At 43.2% G+C, this 25027-nt stretch overlaps 1 protein-coding gene across 5 annotated transcripts in view; it reads left to right on the forward strand.

Moving 5' to 3' along the window:
* The window catches only part of LOC308307030 (rho GTPase-activating protein 12-like), a 173038-nt gene that overhangs the window by 136301 nt on the left and 11710 nt on the right, over window positions 1–25027 (forward strand). For 2 of the 5 annotated variants that reach the window (XM_080752122.1, XM_080752121.1), the window contains exons 8-16: window positions 3061–3135; window positions 4673–4734; window positions 6598–6679; window positions 11982–12086; window positions 12977–13075; window positions 15736–15838; window positions 19573–19695; window positions 22846–22944; window positions 24447–24524. In XM_080752122.1, coding sequence (XP_080608248.1) covers window positions 3061–3135; window positions 4673–4734; window positions 6598–6679; window positions 11982–12086; window positions 12977–13075; window positions 15736–15838; window positions 19573–19695; window positions 22846–22944; window positions 24447–24524 — 826 coding nt within the window. The remainder of the gene's footprint in view (window positions 1–3060; window positions 3136–4672; window positions 4735–6597; window positions 6680–11981; window positions 12087–12976; window positions 13076–15735; window positions 15839–19572; window positions 19696–22845; window positions 22945–24446; window positions 24525–25027) is intronic. The other 3 variants (XM_080752123.1, XM_080752124.1, XM_080752125.1) reach the window with 3 other exon arrangements.

Raw genomic sequence — 25027 nt, forward strand, 5'->3', positions numbered from 1 at the left:
CCTGAGACCAATAACACAATAAGTCCATATTTGAATTCTTTTGAATATATATATATTTTTGGATTTACCAGACTGTAAACCACAAACTAGTCATTTCTAATCTGTTAAATTGTTCATGCAATCCGCCGTCATTTTGTTTAATTGTCGGTTTTAATGTTATCTGCTCTCTTTGTCTGCTGAATATTGCTTGTACGGACTTTGTTCCACAAACTGCTGGAGATATACAGTTTTTCCACTTTCCATAAGTATTATGTCTTATAATTCCTAATATATATGAGTTAAGTAAAAAAAAGATCTAACTCAACAAAATGAGAGGGGAGTACATTAAGACTTTAAGAAATTAAAAACCTCTAGTTTGTGGTTTACAGTCTGGTAAATCAAAAACATATCTTTATCCAAACTTTTAAAATACGGACTTAGACTGTTATTCGTCTCAGGTACTCAAAAAAATAAATTGTTTTGTTGCAGTTCTCTTTTAAACTCCGGCGGTTTGGTTCTGACCCACACAAGAGGAGATTACGTCTCTCTGTTTATCGGGATAAAGTTGGTACCATCCTCTCTCGTCTTCTCTCCACCAATCTTACCGTTGAGATGATTTATTAATTATGATCCTTTGACATTGATTATCACCGGTAGAACAACCAGGTTCCCAGCCCTGGTCCTTGGGGGACCCCTTGTACAGCTGATATGATTTGATGAAATCAAAGTCTGTTTTCTTTTGGGGTGTTTTTTGAGCTCATTTACAAGCCGATGGTCAAAACATTGCAAATTCGTTGGTCTAGGACAAGGGTCTTCAACCGGGGGGCCTCCAAATCTTTGAGTGATAGAAACTTTTTTATATTAACCACTTGAACCCTAGTGTCCATATTCTGAGAACTTTAGCCAAAAAATTGCAGATCTACAAGCTTACAACGCCTCGCACTGCTATTTTCGGCAAGAGGTTTGGTGTAGAGGGAAAAAAGAGCACACCAAGTACAGAGTGAAAGGTTTATTTAGTATTGGCGGTTCAAGTGGTTAAATATCTGAAAACACTCATTGACATGAATCCAAAATGCACTGATGATTGTGCTGTCAAACGATTAAACTATATGGATTCTCTGAAGAGGTTGCGGGGGTCCCTGCTTCATCTCTCTCAACTTAAGGCTCCTTGCCCTGAAAGCGTTGAAGACCCATGGTCTCGGACTCTCTTGCATCAGTCTAGCTATACACTGCGGTCACTGAGGACCAGGTTTGGGAAAAACCAACCACAGTAGCTCCTTATGTCAGATGATGATAATCATGAGTTTTTCAATCAAAACTGTCAAAAAGATTTTTCCCCTGTCAGCCTGGAATTGCACCTGATTGTAATATCTGCAAAACTGTCAATGAACACACCAGATACTGGAACCTTAGAACGGAGCACTCTCTTTGAATTAACACATTTTCTGTTGTGGCTGCATGTGAATCTCAGAAGCATGTTCTGTGCCCATTTTAACAATCCCACGTCCTAATTTAAATTAACATTAATCCTTGTTCTTTTGTCTGCCCGGATTAACCACACGAACCCTAGCGTCCCTATTCTGGGGATGGTTGGATATTCATACATACATTTTCTACAAGCTCACAAGTCACAACACATTTGCATTGTGGCTTGTAGATCGGCTATCTTTGGCAAAGAGATTGGTGTAGTAGACCCCTGGGGGACACTGGTCAAATAGGTTTTTACGATTTAAGTGTTTTTTTTACACCCAATCTGACTCCACAACCGGTTTCTGATCCATTGTCTGGTGGTCCTCCCAAATCTGGGAACCCATCGGCAAAAATACATTTAATTTTAATTTACTGAGATGAGTTTATGAATCTGTCTTGAGACATTACGTCTTCACTAACCAACCACAGATCTCTTGTAGTTTAGTGCAGTGGTTCTCAACCTGTGGGTGAGATGATTAACTTAATGTGAAACATTGTTTTCTCACTCAACAGTGAACAAACCAACATAAAGTTTAAGTGTATAGAGGGCATCTGCACATTTCTAAAGTGACAATGTAAGGACTTTTTAAATACCTCTAAAATGATAAATTAAAAACATTGGCCAAATTGTCAAATATTAGAGGCAGAAATTGTGAAAATAGCAGATCTATATAGTCACAACGTGTTGCGAGGCGTTGTGAGCACGTAGAACTGCTATTTTCACAATACAACCATGTTATACAAAATGTAATGCCTCAACTCTTAGTGCTCGTCAGGGTGGGAGGGGTCCCCAGTTAAAATATGATTATTTTGAGGGTCGCGGCCTGAAAAGGTTGAGAACCACAGGTTTAGTGGTTCAGATGTTCCATAGAGACTGGCTGTATTGACCATGTTCCTCTTGTTGCTATAGGATAGTGCTCCTTTAGACAGGGTTCCCACGGTCATGAAATTCCTGGAAATATTTTGAAATTAGAAAAATATTTTTCCAGTACTGGGAAAAGTTTTGGAATTTATCAAGGGTCCTGGAAGGTCCTGGAAAAAATAGCTATGCATTGTCTTTGGTTATTGATTTTGTTAATACTTCTGAAATGACAAATTAAACATGGGCCAAATTGTCAAATATTAGAGGCAGAAATTGTGAAAATAGCCGATCTACATCGTTCTGAGCATGTATATCAGCTATTTTCACAATAGAACCGTGCTATACAAAATTCCTCAACTCTTAGTGCTCGTCAGGGTGGGGGGGGGGGTCCCCAGTTAAAACATGATTATTTCGGGGGTCACGGCCTGAAAAGGTTGAGAACCACTGGCATACGCTACCTGTCTTTGGGCATTGCGCATAGGAATAAGCGACCTGTTATTGAGCTGAATTATTGTTATATAGTCCTGGAAATTGGGTTAAATATTCTGGAAAGGTTTTGGAAAAGTTTTGGAAATGAATTAGTAAAAAAAGTGTGTGGGAACCCTGTATAGAGACTGGCTGTATTGACCATGTTGTTCTTGCTGCTATTAGGAGTCTGCTCCCATAGAGACTGTATTGACCATGTTGTTCTTGCTGCTATAGGAGTCTGCTCCCATAGAGACTGTATTGACCATGTTGTTCCTTTATAGGAGTGTGCTCCGGCGCCTAAGCAGAGCTCCCCTGACTCTGACTCCTGCCCTTCGTCTCCCAAGCACCCCTCCACAGTTAGTATCCCAGCATGCACTGCACTCCCAGTCTCCCACACTTCCTGTGCTCATGGCGAGGAGTAGATCCTACCCGGGGTTTGTGGTAAAACGTGCCCCTTCGCGGCTTTGGAGCTGAAGTTTGATTTAACCCATTTAGGCCTAGAATTATCGAACGCTTTAACCAGTGAAAAATAGCAGATATACAAGCTCGCAGCGCGGCACCGAGTGCCGCGCTGCGAGCTTGTAGATCTGCTATTTTTGAAAAAGTCGTGAAAATGTGTGCAAATCTTTGAATATAGTATGCATCCTGCAGCGTCGCAGATGCAAGCTGCTGTGAGCTTGTATCGGCCACTTTTGGCACGTGCAACACGGTGTGATGACGAAGGGTCACTCCGTGCGTAACAACTGGTTTGTTTTGTGGGCTAACGCTATACAATGGACGTTAATTAAGCGGCGGGGGAAAGTGTTAAAGGAGGACGATATGGACCAGAACGTCATAATTTATTCGCATTTATTGTCTGACCCGTTTCCGTTCGCAAATGCGCATTTAGTTTATTCGATAAAGCCTCAAAATCCACCTCCTCCAAGCGGATACTTTTTTTTGCGGATAATGAAAGTTTATTCGCATTTTTGAAGTGTTTCCATAAAAAGATTTTGCGAATAAGCCTTAAATGCGCATTAAGAGGCTTTATGGAAACGCCACTATAGAAATGTAATGCGATATGCTTAATATTCCTTTTTTTTCTGCCTTTCTCCTCGTGTGCATGTCATTGTAATTTAATGCTACGTGCTTCATTCTGCTTTTTCGACCTGCGTCTTTCTCCACCGTTCAACTTAACTCTGCTTTGTTCGCATCCACCGCCCGTCTTTCGCTGCACGGCTCAGCAGTTCATATTGCACTTACCTTGCTGCCCTGGTGCTGAATATAATCATACGTCATTTTTGGCCACTTCCCTGTGCTGTCTTTCTCACTATGTAAATGAACTGGGGTGATTCTGCTATCATAAGTCTTTTAGTGCCATCTGCTGGTGGTGCTGTGAAATAGCATACAAATTGCACATGCTGAGTGTCTTATCACACAAACAAACATAATTCTTGTCCTGAAGTTTTGTGCGCGTGTGACACAGAGACAGAGCACGTTTGTGTGTGTGTGCTGTGTTTTGGTCTATTTTCCACATTTTATTGTAATGTGCTGTACTCATTTCTTGCTGGCTATTTATGTGTGTCAATGTGTGCTGGGTCATAGTGTACTGCGGTGGTTCTCAAAGTGGATTCCAGGGACTCTGTGGGTTCTAATACGGGGGTCTATATTGACCCATACAAGTCTTTAACTCTGACAGTGTACAAATGGAACCAAATGGACCCTAACGGGTCCATTTGGTTCCATTTGTACACTGTCGGAGTTAAGGGGAGACCTTGAAATGTGAAACACTGCAGACTATCACACTAACCACCCTGATCATATTCACAGGGCTACTTTTTTTAACTGCCCGGTTGATCAATAATAATCAATATTATTGTGTAAAGCTCATAGCTCTGTGTTTCTCTTCCACAGCCTTCAGAGAAGTGTGGAGTCCTCAACGTTACCAAAATCACCGAAAATGGAAAGAAAGTCAGGTGGGCGACGTTCACCCCGAATTACACTACAGGAGAAAAACTACCTGACAGCATTGTCATACTAGCCTGACACTCAGCCTGAATTGACATTTCGTTTCACTTCATTATTCAGTCTGAAGTCAGTTCCGCCCACAGCCTTTGCAGGGATGGGCGTTGCCAAAATGAGGCACTGTTCAGCGATTGGTTCACCGACCAACACATGACATAGTGTTGTTATGTGTGCCTGGCTGGCTAGTGGCTAACCTGTTGCTTGCTAGTGCTACTTGCTAACCAAAGAAACAGTCAGAATAGGAGCACTACGAACTAGTAATCAAACACAACATAACATGCCTGCTACTGGTGTTTCATAGCGAGATCGATACGATCGCATTTTACCGCAATTTACCGTGACACGATGTGCGGTACGGTACGGCGGCGGCGCTGGTGTACTTGGAAACACACATGAGTTCTGGGAAACCCCCACCCACTCTGATCACAAGACGCTGATTCACGATGCTGATTCGCCCGTTTGGATTTTCAACCGAGGCAGGCCTCCTCATTGAGAGCGATTCTAGACCTGAATCGCCGAAACAAAAAAATTAAAGGGGTGTGGCTAGCGATTCAGGGTCTGTATACAGTATCCATTGAAAAGGCAGTGACCCATAATGCTGTGCTCACATTTCATACTTAAGTAAAAGTATAGATGGATAGATACCTTTATTATCCCAAGGGGGAAAATCAGTTGCCCAGAGGCAGCACAGCAGTATAAGGTTATTTACAACCTTATACTGCAGACCCGTCGGCAAATGAATAAACCGCGTTTTCTCAGCCCCTACCAGCGCTCAACTTGAGTCCAAATAAACAAAACTACTTAACTACTCACCAAACCAAAGGTAGTTTTGCGTTGTTGAAAGTCTATTCTCTGCGGTGGTGAGCCCCTCAGCACCCAACCTACTCTGTAAAATACATTATTTTTGTCATGAAATAAAACGCACCCACCTCGAGACACAATGGTTCACAACCCGGAAATAAGTGGCGGTCGAGTTGGATGCACTTTAGTTCATGCCAAAAATAGTGTATTTTGCGGAGAATAGACTTTCAACAACGCAAAACTACCTTTGGTTTGGTGAGTAGTGAAGTATGTTTTGTTTATTTCGACTGAAGTTGAGCGCTCGCGAGGGCCGAGAAAACGCGGTCTATTCATTTGCCGACGGGTCTGTCAGAGCGTCGCTGGAGGTGACGCGATGGACCAGAGCTACTACTAACACAACCCAATTCAGCAGCGAAGTGTGATGTCACTTCCGTGAAATGGCGTGAAATGTCGCCCTCTACGGGGTTCATGCTGGTATTGTTTTGTATTCAAATCGCCATTGGGGAATTTGCGATCACCGCATATAAGAACTGTGTTAAAAATATAAACGCACCATGCTCTCGGATTGACCCAAATGGATATGAAGCATCGACTAAGGTGGAAATGTACAGATTTACCCAAAGAGTAACACAATAAACGCTAGAAACGAGTTACAACAGGCTATATCAGATATGAATGAATATCATAAACTATGCAGAACCCCCCCGCTGACAGAAACGCGCACATGGTGTGTTTATATTTTTAACACAGTCCTTATATGCGGCTTACGCAGATTCCCCAATGGCGATTTGAATACAAAACAATACCAGCATGAATCCCCTAGAGGGCGACATTACGCACAAATGACGACATGGCTTCGTTTCTCTATAGTGCAGGTGCCAAACAATAAGTGTCCATTTGTCAGTGCAAATACATCAAGAATGAAAACAAGACAGGGAGACACAGCAAGACGTTGTGTCATAAAATAAGGGTTAAAGTAATAATCCGTTCCCGGTCTGCTTTGTGGTTTCCAGGAAGAACTGGACGTCGTCCTGGACCGTGCTGCAGGGGTCCTCTCTGCTCTTCGCCAAGGGCCAGGGCAGCGGAACCAGCTGGGTAGGTGTCCTATCCACCTACCCCACCTATCCATCTATACACACCATTCTATCCCCCCTATAGGTGGGTAGGTGTCCTATCCACCTACCCACCTATCCATCTATACACACCATTCTATCCCCCCTATAGGTGGGTAGGTGTCCTATCCACCTACCCACCTATCCATCTATACACACCATTCTATCCCCCCTATAGGTGGGTAGGTGTCCTATCCACCTACCCACCTATCCATCTATACACACCATTCTATCCCCCCTATAGGTGGGTAGGTGTCCTATCCACCTACCCACCTATCCATCTATACACACCATTCTATCCCCCCTATAGGTGGGTAGGTGTCCTATCCACCTACCCACCTATCCATCTATACACACCATTCTATCCCCCCTATAGGTGGGTAGGTGTCCTATCCATCTACCCACCTATCCATCTATACACACCATTCTATCCCCCCTATAGGTGGGTAGGTGTCCTATCCACCTACCCACCTATCCATCTATACACACCATTCTATCCCCCCTATAGGTGGGTAGGTGTCCTATCCACCTACCCACCTATCCATCTATACACACCATTCTATCCACCTACCCACCTATCCATCTATACACGCCATTCTATCCACCTACCCACCTATCCATCTATACACACCATTCTATCCACCTACCCACCTATCCATCTATACACACCATTCTATCCACCTACCCACCTATCCATCTATACACACCATTCTATCCCCCCTATAGGTGGGTAGGTGTCCTATCCACCTACCCACCTATCCATCTATACACACCATTCTATCCCCCCTATAGGTGGGTAGGTGTCCTATCCACCTACCCACCTATCCATCTATACACACCATTCTATCCCCCCTATAGGTGGGTAGGTGTCCTATCCACCTACCCACCTATCCATCTATACACACCATTCTATCCCCCCTATAGGTGGGTAGGTGTCCTATCCACCTACCCACCTATCCATCTATACACACCATTCTATCCCCCCTATAGGTGGGTAGGTGTCCTATCCACCTACCCACCTATCCATCTATACACACCATTCTATCCCCCCTATAGGTGGGTAGGTGTCCTATCCACCTACCCTACCTATCCATCTATACCAGGGGTCGGCAACCCAAAATGTTGAAAGAGCCATATTGGACCAAAAAACCCCAAAACAAATCTGTCTGGAGCCGCAAAAAATTATAAAAGCCTTATATATCGTCGTTGTTGGGTAGAAAGAAACCTTATATGTCCAAAACTTTGTTTTGTATTTATCATTTACAAAAATGAACTAAACTAGTGAAAACAGCCGATCTACAAGCACACAACGCCTCGCGGTGCGAGGCGTTGTGTGCTTGTAGATCTGCTGTTTTCACTACAGATAGAGATACGAGGTTTCTGCCCGACAGTGATGATATTTTAGTGATTATGTTGCGAGGAAAACGTTGAGATAATAGCCATTTTGGTTAGAACTGACTGAAAATAACTTTGTACTTCAAGTTTCCAAATAAACTCCAAATATCATCAAATTATCTCGCGGCACCCCCGGACTGCCGTCACGGCACCCCAGGGTGCCCCGTCACCCACTTTGAAAACCCCTGATCCAGGGAACAGCAATATGTCCATACTACACGGACAACTGATTTTCTGTTTTACACACCATTATAATTGTCTTATTTTGACCCAATTACTGAATGTCAACTCTCCATGTTTTCTTCAGAATATGTATGACACTCATTTACCACGACACTATGGCATATGTATGATACTCATCGATGCTGCGGCACATTATGAGTCCACTAGTACTAGTGGTTCACACAACGTTTTATTTTGTCAGGACCACCATAACTCTGAGAGTGTACAAATGTGTGTGTACACTCTCAGAGTTACTGTACAGACCTGTTATGTTCATTCAGGGCTATCTCTTATCTCTAACTGTGTTTCTGGTGATATTATTGTCCGCTCATTTTGTATGTCAGTGGCAAAAACTGGAATGGAACATGATCCCGTCAGCCTCCTGCCAGGCTACACCTGTTGTTTACCTGGAGCGTTTGTTCATTCTATTTCTCTGTGGTGCTTGTCTTTCTTATCCTTCATATATCTGGTTGTCACCTGTTCCTTCTTTTTTCTGTGGTTTTCATTTTATTACCTTTTCCCCCCTTTCTTGTCTCTCCTTTCTCCTCCTCTCCGTGCCCTTACACTCCCCTTCTCCTTTCCTCTCCTCTCCTCTCCTCCCTCTCTCTCCTCCTAAAGTCCTACTATCGTAGCGGCTCTATTCCAGAGCTGCTCCTCACCCTGCTTAGCAACTGGAAGCGCTCAGTCAAGCCCCGCCCAGCTGTCTCCTATGTACACTGTGCGCCTGTCCAGGCCGCCACAGTATGTCCAGTCCCCTCTCTGTGCATGCATGCGTTGGTTCTTTCCCCTGCCTGTCTGTCTGTCTGTCTGTCTGTCTGTCTGTCCTCTCACACTGGCCTAGCCCCTCCCTCGCTGCTGCTGCTGCTGTCCATGGCCTTGTTTGATTAGGCCCAGATCAGACCGGACGCGCTTTTGTCGCCCTGCAAAACACTTTTCCTCTGCAGTCTACAAAGCAGAGCAGCTTGCACTGCAGCGGTTGCTATAAGACAGGGTTCCCCAATAGGCGGCCCGCGGGCCATTTGCGGCCCGCGGGGGGGGCTACTGTCTGGCCCACACCAAGCCCAGTAATAATGGTGTTATAAGAGCAGCAACAACACTAGTATATCGTCGTTGTCGGGTGGAAATCTTGTATCTCCAAATTTGTACGTTCTTTCGCAAATCATACAAGGCTGTCGCACAAAAGTAGTGAAAACAGCAGATCTACAAGCACACAACGCCTCGCCTTGTTAGTTGTAGATCGGCTGTTTTCACTAGTTTAAATCATTTTTAAAATGATAAATTCAAAACGAACGGTTTTGGACATCTTACGCGGGCCGTGTAAGATTTTCACCCAACAACAACGAAAATTGTCGCTGGAGTAGTGGGAACGCCACCGTCGCCCCCTGCAATGTTGTGGCCCTCGGCTTGGTACCCTAGACATAATTCGGCCCTTGGGGAAAACTAATTGGGGAACCCTGCTATAAGATAATCTAAACTTAAAGGCTGAAAAACAGCCAAAATGGCAGGCACATCCAAGACCATATATAGGCTGGCTGGGTGCTGGACTAATCAAAAGTACACAGGTAACAAATAAGTCCGCACACCAATTTGCTGCTCCCAAGCTTGAAATGTACTAGTAATGTTTCAAGTAGGGATGGGACGATTTGAAAATGTCACATCACGATTATTGTGACAAAAGAAATCGCGATTTACGATATTATCGCGATAATCAAAATCCTGGGCGGAACATTTGTAAACTTTTGCACAAATGACCAAAAGTGAAGCTTTTGGTCATGGTTTACACACACTGCTGTCTGTCAATAGCCATGTTTCCATAAACTTATTCGAATTAGGGAAGAGAATTATCAGAAATATGCATTAAGACAAAGCAAATTTAGCATGTTTCCATTTGCGGGTGTCATTCGAATTAGCGACGGTCGCAAGATTTGATCGGGCAAGCTCACAACGCGGCGCGGAGACGTGGATGCGAGCTGCTGTGAGCTTGTAGATTGGGCACTTCAGGCACGCAACACCGTGGGATGAGGAAGGGTTCGCCACCGATGGCTTGAGGTGAAAACGGGAGGAATTTACACACAGTCCGTGTCCGTGTGTAACAAACAACCGGTTTGTTTTGTGGGCTAACGCTATACCATGGACGTAAAGCGGCAGGGGAAATGGACCTAGAACGTCATAAACTATTCACATTTATTGTCTAACCCGTTTCCATTCACTTATGCACATTTATGGAAACGCCACTACTGTTGTCATACTTCACCTGACATCACCATGTATAATATAAACGGTAAGACGGCATTCGGTTCCCAGTGAGTTCTTCGCGACTCGCATCCGTGTAACCACACTTGCAATTTCCCAGAATTGTACCTGTCAGCATTGAGCAATTTCTTTTATAGGGGGTAAAGGTTTGGGGACCATTCACTTACTATATACTATAAAGGAAAATAATACCCCCAGAAAATCTGATCTAAGTGGCATGTAAGGGTTCAAACAAGGGTTTTTTAATGATTCTGAATCCATTTGTTTTGCATGAAAAACATTCCTTGGGCTAAAAAAACCCCACAAAAACTATGGTTTAGTGATGAGTCATCACTTTTCACAGTTTTGTGGCGGCTGTTCTTTCTTTTATGATATAGTAAGTGAATGGGCCTGAAACCTTTACCCCCTATAAATAGAATTGCTCAATACTGACGGGCGGGCAGCAGGTCATTTCATGAATGTATATACAGTTCAGTATATTCACGTTATTTCTGGCCCCGCCCCCGGCTTCCTGTTCATATCCTGAAAGAGGCGGAGGCTGAAAAAGCTGGCCTGAAAAACATAATTTGGTTTCCTGTTGTCCTTGCATTAAAGTGTCAGTAGTTGGCGTTCTAGGCTCTGGGCTCTGAATGTACCTAAATGGGTTAAGCCAAAAAAGGCCTTGTTGGCAGCCGGACTAGTGCGAAAGACGCAAGGCATCCCTGCAACATCAAAGCAGCTAGCTGACGGCTTCACTCACCCGGATAACAACTTAACTAAAAGAAGCCTCCAGCTGCTAAAACGCATCCCGTCTGATCCAGGGCCTTTCTGGAGGCCTGTGTGGCTGGTTTTTGAAAAGCCTGATAAAGCTTCTTCTCGGCTGTCCAAATGGAAGTGATTCCCCGATGAAAAGTACAACTAATGTTTTCAGACAGTTGCCTGAGTTTGCTGGAATGAGACATTGTGTGCAACGCTTGTGAACAAACGCGGAGATATCTCCTGGACTGTGCTTTTCCTAATTGATATGCATATTTACCTCAATAACGACCAGAATTTAACATGTTGTTGCGTTCCAATTAGCCAGTAGCTATGCCCCTCCCAAAAAGCTTTTTTGTCCAATGCTAGCTTAGAATAACTTCCTGCAACAGCCTTGGCAAGCTGCCGGTTGCTAAGCTAGCATTGGACCAAAGCTTTTAGGGGAGGGGCATAGCTACTGGCTAATTCTTCACTTGACCTGACAATACTAAATAACTAGCATTTGTAACGCAGATGTTACAAAGAGTGAGTAAATGTGGTTTTATTAACATTTAACACACCTTGTTTATTTTTTTTGTTCTTCCTGAAAAGCCAAGTGGAATAACAGCGGCATTGCAATTTCATGGTCGTGGTTGTAAAACTCTCCCTGACATTATATGTGTCCTGCCCGTTGATTCCAGAAGTTTGGCAGCAACCAGTCCAAGCCGGAGTTCACCGTGGACCTGCGAGGAGGATCCGTGGACTGGGCCTCCAAGGACAAGTCTAGCAAGAAACACGTCATCGAGGTAAGTCACATTCTGGATAATTGATTAATAATTGATTCACTGTTCAATAACCTCACCCTGCAACAGGTCTGCCTCGCCTTTGTGTCATCATTCACAGAGGGGACAAGATGGCCCTTTGCTGTCTGATCCCCTAAAAAAAGTGGTTCTCAACCTTTTCAGGCCGCGACCCCCAAAATAATCATATTTTAACTATTTTCAAAATATCTGCCTTTAATAGTTGACTTTAGAGCCAGATATTTAATTTGTAATTTTAGAGGTATTTAAAAAAAATTGTCACTTTAGAAATGTGCAGATACCCTCTATAGAGTCTATACACTTAAACTTTATGTAGGTTTGTTTACTGTTGAGTGAAAAAACAATGTTGCACATTAAGTTAACACATTTGTTGCTATCTAAAAAATCTCTTTGAAGATCATAGTGCACGGATCATGCACGCCCATGCCTAGATCATGCACCACTTGTGTGCACGCTGTTCACAGCTTTTCAAACAAAATCCGCTTGGAAATCTGTTCAGGTATTCATGATAATGTATAGCCATTATGTTTTATTCAAATGTAAACAAACATGGCTGCCATGTTTGAAAGATGGGGTTGGTATGGGGGTTAAACATGCAATTTCGAGATCGCGATCATGCCTAGTACATTGTTGGAGGTCCAAAAAACTTTTTTTTTTTTTTCTTTTTTTTACGGCCCAAACCCGGGAAACTCAGGGTTGGCACAGGTACAGTATGGTACCTATACAAACTCTGGAAACTCGGGTTGGCACCATATGTGTTAATCATCTGGGGACCGCCCAAAATACTGTGGGCCCCGACCCACAGGTTGAGAACCACTGCCTTAACGAACAGTGGGATAATTATCCGCTTTGACCTTTGACCATTTCTCCCCCAGCTGAAGACCCGTCAGGGGACAGAACTGTTGATCCAGTCAGAGATCGACAGCGTGATCAACGACTGGTACCGAGCCCTGACAGAGACCATCAGCTCACATGTAAGTGCTGGGACCCCCCTATCTGGGACCCCCCTATCTGGGACCCCCCTATCTGGGACCCCCTCTCGCTCAGACCCTTTACCCCCCTAGAAACTTGGTGGAGTCAAATGCACAATATTTATCTTTGAAAAACAATTACTCAATTAACCCTATCAGTGCCAGCTTTCACCACTAGAGGGCGCCCAGTGGCCAAAGAATTCATCATAAAGATACACTGTTACATGCACAAGCCCTGCGCAGCCATGATGCACCAGAACACTTTCCTCTGTTCATTTACAGGAACAGGATGAAGTCCGCCTTCTCTTTTTTCAAGGATGAAGTTAGCTTGAAGTTAGCTATTGGCTACCAAGCATTTTAGAAGACCTATTTTCGGCGATTTAGCCATGATTAAACCTTGCACACCTCATGGATATGCTTGGAACAGAGAAAATGAGCTCTAAAGATCCTGGATTGCATTGGAGTGGATGGTAAATATCGGCGGCGCGACGCTCTCGCGGGCCGTGTAAACAGAATATAGTGGGGTTCAAAAAAAAAAGTAACTTCAATTTTTTTTTTTTTTTACAAAAAAAAAAAAAAAAAATTATATCCCGAACTAGTTCGGGATAGGCACTCAGGACGTTAATACGGCCCAAATTATCCCGAACTAGTTCGGGATAGGCACTGGATGAGTTAAAGTACAGATACTCAAACATGTTTTACTTAACTTATCGACTGCCAGGTATTTATATAATAAAATCAGTAGCCTCTGCCACGGTAAAAAAAATTAAACATTGAATTTGTTTTTGAAAAAAAAATAATAATAATAATAATTTTCTTTCTTTTTTTATGTATATATATATATTTTTAATGTTTTGAAATAATAATACAAAACAAAATGTAGGAAACCAAAAATTAAGGGACCCATTAAAATGTGTTCCCGACCAAAAAATTTGTCCACAACCCAGTGTTTTTCAGAAACAGTGAACTAGCCTATATGTCTTACATCAGGGGTCTTCAACAGGGGGTCCGGGACCCCTAAGGGGTCCTCAGAGTTACTACAGGGGGTCCTCCAAATCTTTGTGTGATGGAAGCTTTTTTTTTCTCCTTTTCTATATTAACCACTTGAACCCTAGCGTCCATATTCTGAGAACGTTAGCCACAAATAGCTGATCATGTTTTGTAGATTGTAGATCGGCTATTTCTGGCAAAGAGGTTTGATGTAGAGGGGAAAAAGAGCACACTAAAGCCGGTTTTCCATACCACTTTTTAGCCCGACACTACACGACACGGCACGACACCGCACCGCATTTTTTATGTAGGTTTTCCACTACAGTACCCCCCCCTCCTCTCCTCCTCCCCTCTCCCCCTCCTCCCCTCCGCTCCCGAAATATATCGACGCCCCTTTCAACATACGGATACTCGTTCTCAGTCTGTAAACACAACGGAGATGCTAACTTGCGCTAATTATTTTTAGAGATGTGGTGGACAATGTTTTAGATGCCACACACTCACACAGGTCTTCATCGAGTCTTTACAACTATAGCGACGACTAACGTCGGGGTGAACATAGTCAAATAATAACTTTATTGGCCAAACCACACAAAGAAGAGTAGAGGCTAGTTGCGCTAGCATACATGCTAAGCTACAGTACAGTACATGTAGGCTACTGTAGATTCTTTTCCCCATTCAACACGGAGATGTGGTGGTGGACAATGTTTTAGATGCCACACACTCACACAGGTCTTCATCAAGTCTTAACAACTATAGCGACAACTAACGTTGGGATGTTCTGGTCAAATTATAACTTTATTGGCCAAACTCCCCAAAAGAAGTAAGCTAATGTAGAGGCTATGCTAGTGCAGCAACAGGACAGTACATGTCACGTAGATTCGTTCAACACATGCAGTTACAAATACAAACAGGAGACATCTCACTGAGATCTATATAAAATAACGGATTGCCGACGCATTTGCCGTTGATAATTGCGACTCGCGACGATATAGCCTATGTCCACTGTTTGTGTTGATTAATGTTCTTGGTGCTTCGTGGTATCTCAACTGCAGGGCTGGGGAACACAATTCTGCCTAATCGTCCTCTTTATAAACAGATATATAAAACAAATAGGCTTTGCTTTTATATTTGATTTGCAGCCATGACTGCATACTAAAATCTGTCTCAAGTTGTTGTGTTGAAAGACACAGCTCAGCCGTGAGACTCTGTCTCTGACCAATCAGTATCAGCAGCGTGTATACGTCACTGATTTGGCCTCACTTAGCCCAGGCCGGGTCCACTCGAGAGTGGAGCTGTTAAAGTACCCCGTTAAGTACCACTTTCACACCACTCTACCCAGTTCCTTGTAGTGGAAAACCTGACACAAGTGGGCGGTGTGGTGTGGAGTGGTGTGTAGTTGGGCCTGTGGAAAATCGGCTTAAGTACAGTGTGAAAGGTATTGACGGTTAAAGTGGTTAAATATCTGGAAACACAAATTCATATGAACCCAAAATACACTGATGATTGTGCTGTAAAACGATGAAACTAAACTATATGGTATCTAGTATCTACAGTATGGGTTGTGGGGGGGGTCCCTGCTTCATTTCTCACTCAACTAAGGGGTCCTTGGCCTGAAGACGTTGAAGACCCCTGTCTTACATAGTTGTGTGTGTGTGTGTCTTTGTGTCCAGGCCTGGGAGTCAGACGAGGCCATGGAGGAGGACCTGCCGGAGTCACCAGGGGCAGAGAAACAGGACAAAGAGAAGGACCACCGGGACTGCAAGAAGAACAGAGGTAGCAATCAATCTATCTCAGAGGTTCCCAAACTGTTTTGTCTCAGGGCCAGTAGCGCTTTGGAGGCCGGACACGACCAGACGGCGTGTGGTCGGAAAATTCCCACGCGGACGCACGGACGGCACCGAACGGTGAACGAGCGTGTAAACGCGTGCATACCCCCCCGCGAGAGCCGCGACAACCCCCCACCCCGCGAATCCGCGATAACTACAAGGCACAAGCAATACTTTAATCAGTGGCTACTTCTTTGCATAACAGGCTTCTTCTAGTGGTGAATGTGTGTGCGTCCTCAAGCCTCTATTCATATGGATATATAGCCTACTTTAACACCTAGATTTCCAGCTGTGACTGCATGTGCATGTGTCGATGTGTGTCCTCATACATGGCTCCATATTACTGTGGTATTTAGTGTTTGAGATTCGTTCAAGCCAAACTTTGTTTCTCTATCCTACTGCAGCGCTGTATTTTCTAAATGAATTAAAAGAAAGTAGAACATAAAATCTTAAGTAACAATGCAAATGTAATTAAGACTAGAAAACTATTGTTTTCCCACCATTAGATCTGCTGACATCCTTTCTATCTAAATAGCCTCTAGAGGCACGTGCACGCGCGTGCACGTGACGTCAATAAATGACCGTCCGCCCGGAAAAGAAAATCCCAAAGCACCACTGCTCAGGGCACCCCATAAATATTATTTTAAGCCGAGGCACCCCTACATTATCATTTTCACTCCCAGCACCTTATATTTATATTGTCGTTGTCGGTCAGAAACCTTGTATGTCCAAAACCGTTCGTTTTGTATTTATCATCTATAAAATGTAATAAACTAGTGAAAACAGCAGATCTACAAGCACACAACGCCTTGTGTGCTTGCACACAAGGCGTTGTGTGCTTGTAGATCGGCTGTTTTCACTAGTTTTGTGCGACAGAGGTTTCTGCCTGACAGTAATAATATTTTAGTGATTATGTTGCGAGGAAAACGTTGAGCCAATAGCCATTTTGGTTAGAACTGACTGAAAATAACTGTGTACTTTAAGTTTAAAATGATACTAAATATTTTTTCAAGTGTCCAAATAAATTCCAAATATTACCAAATGATCTCGCGGCACCCCTGGACTGCCGTCGCGGCACCCCGGGGTGCCCCGTCACCCACTTTGAAAACCCCTGATCTATCTATCCGCTTTCTCCACGTTGTGAGCTTGTACATTGGGCATTTTCCAAATGGCCAATGTAAATAGTACTAGAGAAGATCAACTGATTTTGATGCTATATTAACCCATTTAGGCCTGGAATTATTTAATGATTTAACTATTGAAAAATAGCTGTGAGCTTGTAGATCTACTATTTTTTATTTTATTTTTATTTTATTTTTTTCAAGTCTTTGAATATATCTTTTTAAAAGCGAACATTTGTAACTCAAATATTTGCTTCTGGGGGGTCCCTGGAACAACATATTTTGAGATGGGGGGTACGTACGTGGCAAATACATGTTATTTTGGGGGTCCTTGAATTGAAAAGGTTTGAGAACCACTGATTTAGAAGCAGGAATTAGGAGACATTTATAGAATCGGGTCAAACATATTCAAAGACTTGCACAAATGTTCATGATTTTTCAAAAATAGCAGATCTACAAGATTGCAGCGCTGGCACCCAAGCATACAATAATGGTTAAAGTGGTTCAAATCTAAAGTGACACAGATTTGCATTCAGGCCTAAATGGCCTAACTAATTTCACTGGGGACCCCCTGGAACCCCCTCAAAGGAACCCTGGGGGTCCATCGACCCCATTTATGAGAACCACTGTTCTATAGCACGTACTGTAAAATGTACAGAGTAGTTCAGTGCATGATGCCGAGAGGAGGGGGAAAAAGCATTGCATGAAATCAAAGTAAGGCAGTCAAATAAGACGGGGGACTTCAATGTTTTCAGGCCAAGGACCCCTTAGTTGGGAGAGATGAAGCGGGGACCCCCAAAACCTTTTTCATAGATTCCATATAGTTTCACTGTTTGACGGCACAATCCTCCGTGTATTTTGGATTCATGTCAATTTGTGTTTTCAGATATTTAACCAATTGAACCGTCAATACTACTACCCGAATTAATTACTACTGGCCAAAAAAAAAATCAAAAAAAATCAGATGGTGTTGTAGGAGTCCTAATCACAGGAAAATGTAATGTTAAAAAAATGATAATGTTTTTGTAAGGTTTTATAGCCATAAATCATAAATCATGCTCTAATTTGCATATATTTTTCACAATAAAAACACATGTACATGTTCTAGACATTCTAATGATCACGAAAACAAATATTACAGTCATTTTACTTCTGTTTTTGTGAGGAATAGCTTCAGTTAAAAAGTGAGATGTTGTTCGTCCAGACGCTGGAATTTCAACTTCTCTGGGAGGTGTGAATGTCAATCTCTGTGGTGGGTATTTATATGCAAATATCGTGGCCAATGGCATTGTAGTACTAAACAATAGGATTTATTGGTGATGTTGATGTGAAAAAAGAACAGGAAAACTAATTATAACATTTTTAAAAAAATGATTTAAAAAATGTTGCCAAAAAGCAACGCTGGGCCTTGCAGGGTTAACTCACTAAATGCCCACGCGTCAAACTCTTTGATGTCGCTGGAGGCCCACGACGTGTTTGACGCATTTACTGTATTTACAGTAACAATATTAAATCACACCGTAAGGTCGGGGCTACGCCTGGATGTTGCCCAATCACCGCGGGTTGTTTCCATTGGACGCTGACGGCATCGCGCGGCCGTTTTTCTCCATATAATCCAATGCATTTCCCCATCTTTAAAGCCTGTTATCTCTGATGTTTGTTTTTATGGCTAAAACTCCGGGCATTGCTGGCAACATGACCAAATTAGATCGGCAAACAATAGCTAATAGGCTACACTGGCCCATACTAGGTGGAAGACCAAAACATCCTGACTACGGTCATGTGACCAAGTGACGCAGCGCGAGGCGTTGTGAGCTTGAAGATCTGCTATTTTTGGCTAAAGTTCTCAGCATATGGACACTATAGGGTTCAAGTGGTTAATATAAAAAAGGAGAGAAAAACCTTTTATCACTCAAGGATTTGTAGGACCCCCTGTAGTAACTCTGAGGACTGTTGAAGACCCATGAAATAACAGATAAGATAACTTTTAGGAAGAAGAAGCAAAGAAGCAATTGTGGCTAAGGACATCTAAACTTCAACTGTTGCCAGGGGCGTCACACCAAATTCTGGGCCCTGGGTACAAGGATTCACTGCGGGCCCCCCATGAATGTTAACTATTGAAAAATAGCAGATATACAAGCTCACAGCGCGGCACCGAGTGCCGCGCTGCGAGCTTGTATATCTGCTATTTTTGGAAAATCTTGAAAATGTGTGCAAGAAACCTATGTCAAGGACCCCCAAGATGATATGTATTTGGCCACGGACCCCGATCTCAAAATATTTAGTTCCAGGGACCCCCAGAAGCAAAATTTGAGTTAGAAATGTTTGCTTAAAAAATACACATATTCAAAGATTTTCACACATTTTCACAACTTTTCAAAAATAGCAGATCTACAAGCTCGCAGCGCGGCACTCGGTGCCGCGCTGTGAGCTTGTATATCTGCTATTTTTCAATAGCTAAAGTTACTAGGGCCCCTCCACCTTGGGCCCCAGTAACTCAGTCCCACTTTCCTACCCCTTGTGACGCCCCTGACTGTTGCACCTGCTGTTTTTTCCTCAGTCATGATGAAGACCTCTCTGAGTATGGACGCGTCGGATCAAAAGAAGACCAGAGTGAAACTCAAGAAGTTCCTGACCCGCCGACCCACCTACCAGGCGGTGCGAGACAAGGGCTACATCAAAGGTACACGCAACGGCATCTCCTGAGCAATAACAATAATACCTTTCAAATAGTCAGGGACAATGAGCAGAATACCTGTCAAATCTGGGAATAAATTCCTTACCATACAATTTCTTCACCAATGTGTTCGTAAAGGTGTCTAGTAACATCATCTAACAAAGATTGAAATTCAACATCCCTAGCAAAATGTTTGACAGCTTGGGTAATTGTACCCGGTAGGATAACCGCCGTTACAGTAATATATTACTTTTCGCGAGTATACTCGGGATCGGCACTCTGGGTACTCGAGTATTTTTCACGAGTATTCTCGGGAATGGCACTAAAATCGGTTAAGTGGTTCGAGTGATAACAATCACTCAGTAGCATCGAAACGTCAGTCATTGTTTTTTGTACTAGCACTAGCACATTTTTGAGTGGTGGTCTCACCGCCACTCCTGTAATTGGGTTTCACGATGTCGTGTCTGTCTGTATGTATGTCTGTCGCCTGTCATACCTCTCTTGACCACACACACAGACCACAAACACACACACACACACACACACGTTGAAGGAGGGGCGCTATTGAGCAGGCAGACTCAACACTCTCTCTCACACACGTAGCAAGGAGGGCACACACGCACGCACGCACGCACACACACACACACACACACACACACACACACACACACACACACACACACACACACACGTCCGCGACTGGGTGGCTGCAACAGCACGCACAACGTTGTGTGTGTGCTCGCGCTAATGTTGCAGCCGGAGACATAACTCTGAGCACGGAGAAAAGTCCGACGCTGAGGTATACGCAATGTTGTGGTTTGATTGGAAGTGGCGTGCCGCTGAATGGAGCTTCCTGCTTGTGTTCCCACTACTTTACCTTTTTCGGCGCTGTTGTGTGCAGTCTGCACTGCAGCCTCGTCCGTCCGTCCGTCCGTCCGTCCGTTCAACACACATCACATCACCCAAGTAAATCCTGGCTTATACTTCTTCATCACGGCGTGTTCCGTGACAAAATGTGTCTGATCTACAAGCTCACAACGCCCCGCATCCGCGACGCGTTGTGAGCTTGTAGATCTTCTATTTTCCAGGCGCAGAAACTTGCAGCGCAGCGCACGTTATTATTTGTATGATTTAATAATCTAACATAGCCTACTATTTAAACACTTTCACAAGCCACAGTGTGGCTTAATATTCACATTAAGGGTAACAAGCAGGCACGCTGAATGCACTGCACATTAGAACAAGTTTGCTTGTGAGTGTAAATCAGTGGCTTCCTCAAAGAAAAAGAAAGGAGGGGAAAAAGCGTTGGAAACATAAGGTTCGGGCCTCGGCGCGGGTCGGACGCATTTTAATGATTAATGCTCGGACGTCGATTCGGGTCGGACAAAAAACTGTCGGACACGGCCCACACGGGTTCGGAACGGACAGAAAAAATGGGCCCGATCCCAGCTCTAATCTACAAGCTCACAATGCGTCCACCCGTCCATCATTAGCCGAGTTTCTTAAAGCAGGTGAAAATAATAATAAACAAATAATAGTTGGAAATAGTTGGATTTAAGCTCACAATGCGTCCGTCCGTCCGTCCGTCCGTCCGTCCGTCTGTCTCCCGCCACTGTTGAGCATGAGCAACCTTGCAATCCATGTATTTGACTCTTTTTATTTGACTATTTTTATTTGACCACCACTCAGTTCACAACAAGGTGTGATTTTTTGTACTGCATGAGGAAATTAGATGATCTACAATGTCTTGTAGATCTGCTATTTTCTGCACACGGAAACTTGCAGGATGTGGGATATTTAAAAATGTTTGCCTTCACAATAAATGCTTATCAGCGTTATGACAATGACAGTTGGAAAGGATAATGATTTTGTGGCATTTCACATTGCAAAGAAAAAAATAATAATTATGAACTATGAACTGAACTAGTTCATTTAAAAAATGGTGAACTGAACTTTGAACTAGTTCATGTAGAAAGTGAACTTTGAACTAGTTCATGTAGAAAGTGAACTTTGAACTAGTTCATGTAGAAAGTGAACTTTGAACTAGTTCATGTAGAAAGTGAACTTTGAACTAGTTCATGTAGAAAGTGAATTTTCCCAACACTGGGAACCAGTATTCCCTGATTAGACCATAGAGTTGTAGAAATAGAGGACGGACAGCCCCGCCCCCAGCTATTCATTTCAATGCAAGTTGCTCAGTGGCGTTTGAAGCACTCAGAAGACTGCCGGAAGTATCTGTACATTGCACGCTGATTGGTTGGTCTGCGTCTAGTTCAGTGATGTTACTAGGTTTTCAATGTAATGGGTCCCGGGACCCACAGGTGGTCATTCAAATGGGTCCCAGAAAAGTTTTATGAGTCCTCAATATAAAGTTTACACGCGCAAAATGGCGTCGGACGTCGGTGGAATCAAAACATTGACGTTTCTATCGCCTGTTTAAGACTTTCTACGTGGATTTTATTTGAGTTAATGTAGGGTAAAGTAGGATGCTTTCACCCATGAACAATGGTGGTGTCTGTGGAATTTTAAAATGTTTTTCTTTTACCGCGACCCGGTAAATTATTTTAACATGGACTCCAATGGAGGCGCATCCCCGGGACCCCAGGACCATGACATGAATGAGTCCCTGGGTGACTTGAATGAGTTTTTGATGCGGGATGCGCACGTAATGACATCACTGCTAGTTGCCAACTTTTTGATTGGCCGAGGCACTGAGCAGGCGCACTAGGGTAAACATTAGCCTTAGCAGTTAGCATACGCGCACACAGTAACGTTTAACTGCAGTCCCAGGTTTGACCAGTAGGCTAATGGCTGCTTCAATGACCTAAACGAGGCCGCGCTGCCCTACAGGCTACTCTCGTGTTAGAAAAGAGTATATAGCTCCTTAACCCATTCAGGAATAGAATTATTGAATGCTTTAACCAGTGAAAAATAGCAGATATACAAGCTCACAGCGCGGCACCGAGTGCCGCGCTGCGAGCTTGTAGATCTGCTATTTTTGAAAAATCGTGACAATTTGAATTTTGACCCGATTCTACGTGGTTCTGGGGTTAGTATCCTGGCTTCTCCCTGTACCTGAGCTGAGAATAGCTGTACCGGACAGTCATTGATATTCATGTAAACCTGTGTCTGTGTGTCTTTCTGTGGGGTTTACAGATCAGGTCTTCGGCTGCAGCCTCGCCAGCCTCTGTCAACGAGAGAACACATCTGTGCCCAACTTTGTCAACATGTGCATCGACCACGTGGAAAACACAGGTATGGCAACACACGCTCATCTCATTACAGTGTGTTTGTGCCTGTTTTTGACTTTGTGTGGTATAATTGAAGGCAGCAAAGAATGTTTTCTAATACGTCCCAGAGGCAATCTTGTATTTTACTCCACTGCAATTATTTGAAAACTTTAGTTACTGGTTACTTTTTTGGTTTTTGATTGTTATTATTACAAAACATACATTTACCACTTCAACCCTATAATACATTTTGCCATTTGAAAATAGACGATCTACAAGCTCATCGTGAGCTTGTGGATCAGCTATTTTCAAAAGTTTGAAAACTTGTGAAATGGGACATTGTGCATAATGTGCATTTTGAATTCCGGACTTTTACTTTTAAGAGCATTTCTACATTGCATTATTGATACTATTACTTAAAGAACAACTTTGTTGTTTTTTTACAACAAGGGTTCATATTTTAGATTGTAATTAGAGACAAGAAAAGATGAGTGGTTGGGTGCCTAAATATGTCTTTTTAGATACAATAAGCCAGCAATTTCTTTATTACCATTTACAGTAACACTACTAGCCCCCATAAGACACATCTGCCCATGAAAGATTGTGGTGCATCTTGGGAATGGGCGTATTGTGTCTCTAAATACATATTAAGACACTTGCACGCATCTGAAATCAATGTCATTAAAATCGCTAAAACGATAGAAAGAAGTAAATGAAAACATTTTAACACTCTTTTTGTCTGTTCTCTAATTACAATCTAAAATATGAACCCTTGTTGTAAAAAAAAAACAAAGTTGTCCTTTAAGTTAAAACAATCAAGTGCTTTTTCTACCACTGCTCATTCCCTCCGCCCTAACGTCCGCTCCGTCTCCTCCTCATCATCATCATCTTCTCCTCCTCTCTCCCATTCCAACAACGTCTCCTGCATAGGCATGGGACGATACGTGATATTATCGTTTATCGTGATAAAAAAACACTCACGATAATCGTATCGTGGAGATTTAATTCATCGTGATATCGTCCTCCGTCATGCACTGGGATCAATTCACCTTTTATTTGCCGAGCTGCATATCCTTCAGATTCCTTTATTTGCCATTGTGTAGTACACACAGGAATTTGTTTTGGCAACATAGTGTGTGCATTCAATCCTCAATTTTTTCACATATAACATGAAACAAACCACACCGTGCAAGAACATAAATAATAAATAATATAAAGTAAAGTGCAGTAGTGTTCAGTCCAGTGGTGCAAAAGTCATATTTCTGGTATCCCTAGGGGGTACCACTTAAACCCTCTATAATTGGTAAAAGGTACTTATAATATACGTACTTGATACAGTCTTTTTTTTTTAATTCTCTATCAATGTCTTTGCCAAAGAATAGCCTGATCTACAAGCTTGTAGCTTGGCAAATGTTTCACCCCAGGATAATGGATTTTTGATTATCGTGATAACGTCATAAGTCGCGATTTCTTTCGTCACAATAATCGTGATATGAAATGTCCATACCCGTCCCTCTACTCCTGCAGGTCTGAGCATGGACGGCATCTACAGAGTGAGTGGGAACCTGGCCGTCATACAGAAGCTGCGCTTTGCGGTGAATCACGGTACGGCTCCAGCCTCCCTCCCTCCCTCCCTCCCTCCCTCCGCTTAACCCGATTTAAGGCCTAGGATTATTGAATGCTTTAACCAGTGGAAAAATAGCAGATATACAAGCTCACAGCGCGGCACCGAGTGCCGCGCTGCGAGCTTGTAGATCTGCTATTTTTTGGAAAAAGTCGTGAAAACGTGTGCAAATATTTGAATATATATGTATTTTCAAAGCGAACGTTTGTAACTCAAATTTTGCTTCTGGGGGGGGGGGGGGGGGGGGGGGGTCCCTGGAACTAAATATTTTGAGATGGGGGGGGGTCCGGGGCCAAATACATGTCATTTTGGGGGTCCTTCACATGAAAAGGTTTGAGAACCACTGACACAGTACAGTAGTCTCTCAAGCACAGACTAACTGAGCTCCAGTTAAGTGAAAAGGACCTTTTCTTTGACGATGGCTGGCCAGATTGCTGACATAGAAACATAGGTTTTTCAAAAAAACCTTAGAAGGATTCAAAAG

The sequence above is a fragment of the Nannobrachium achirus genome (assembly GCF_963921795.1).
Source record: "Nannobrachium achirus genome assembly, chromosome: 21".
Taxonomy (NCBI): Eukaryota; Metazoa; Chordata; class Actinopteri; order Myctophiformes; family Myctophidae; genus Nannobrachium; species Nannobrachium achirus.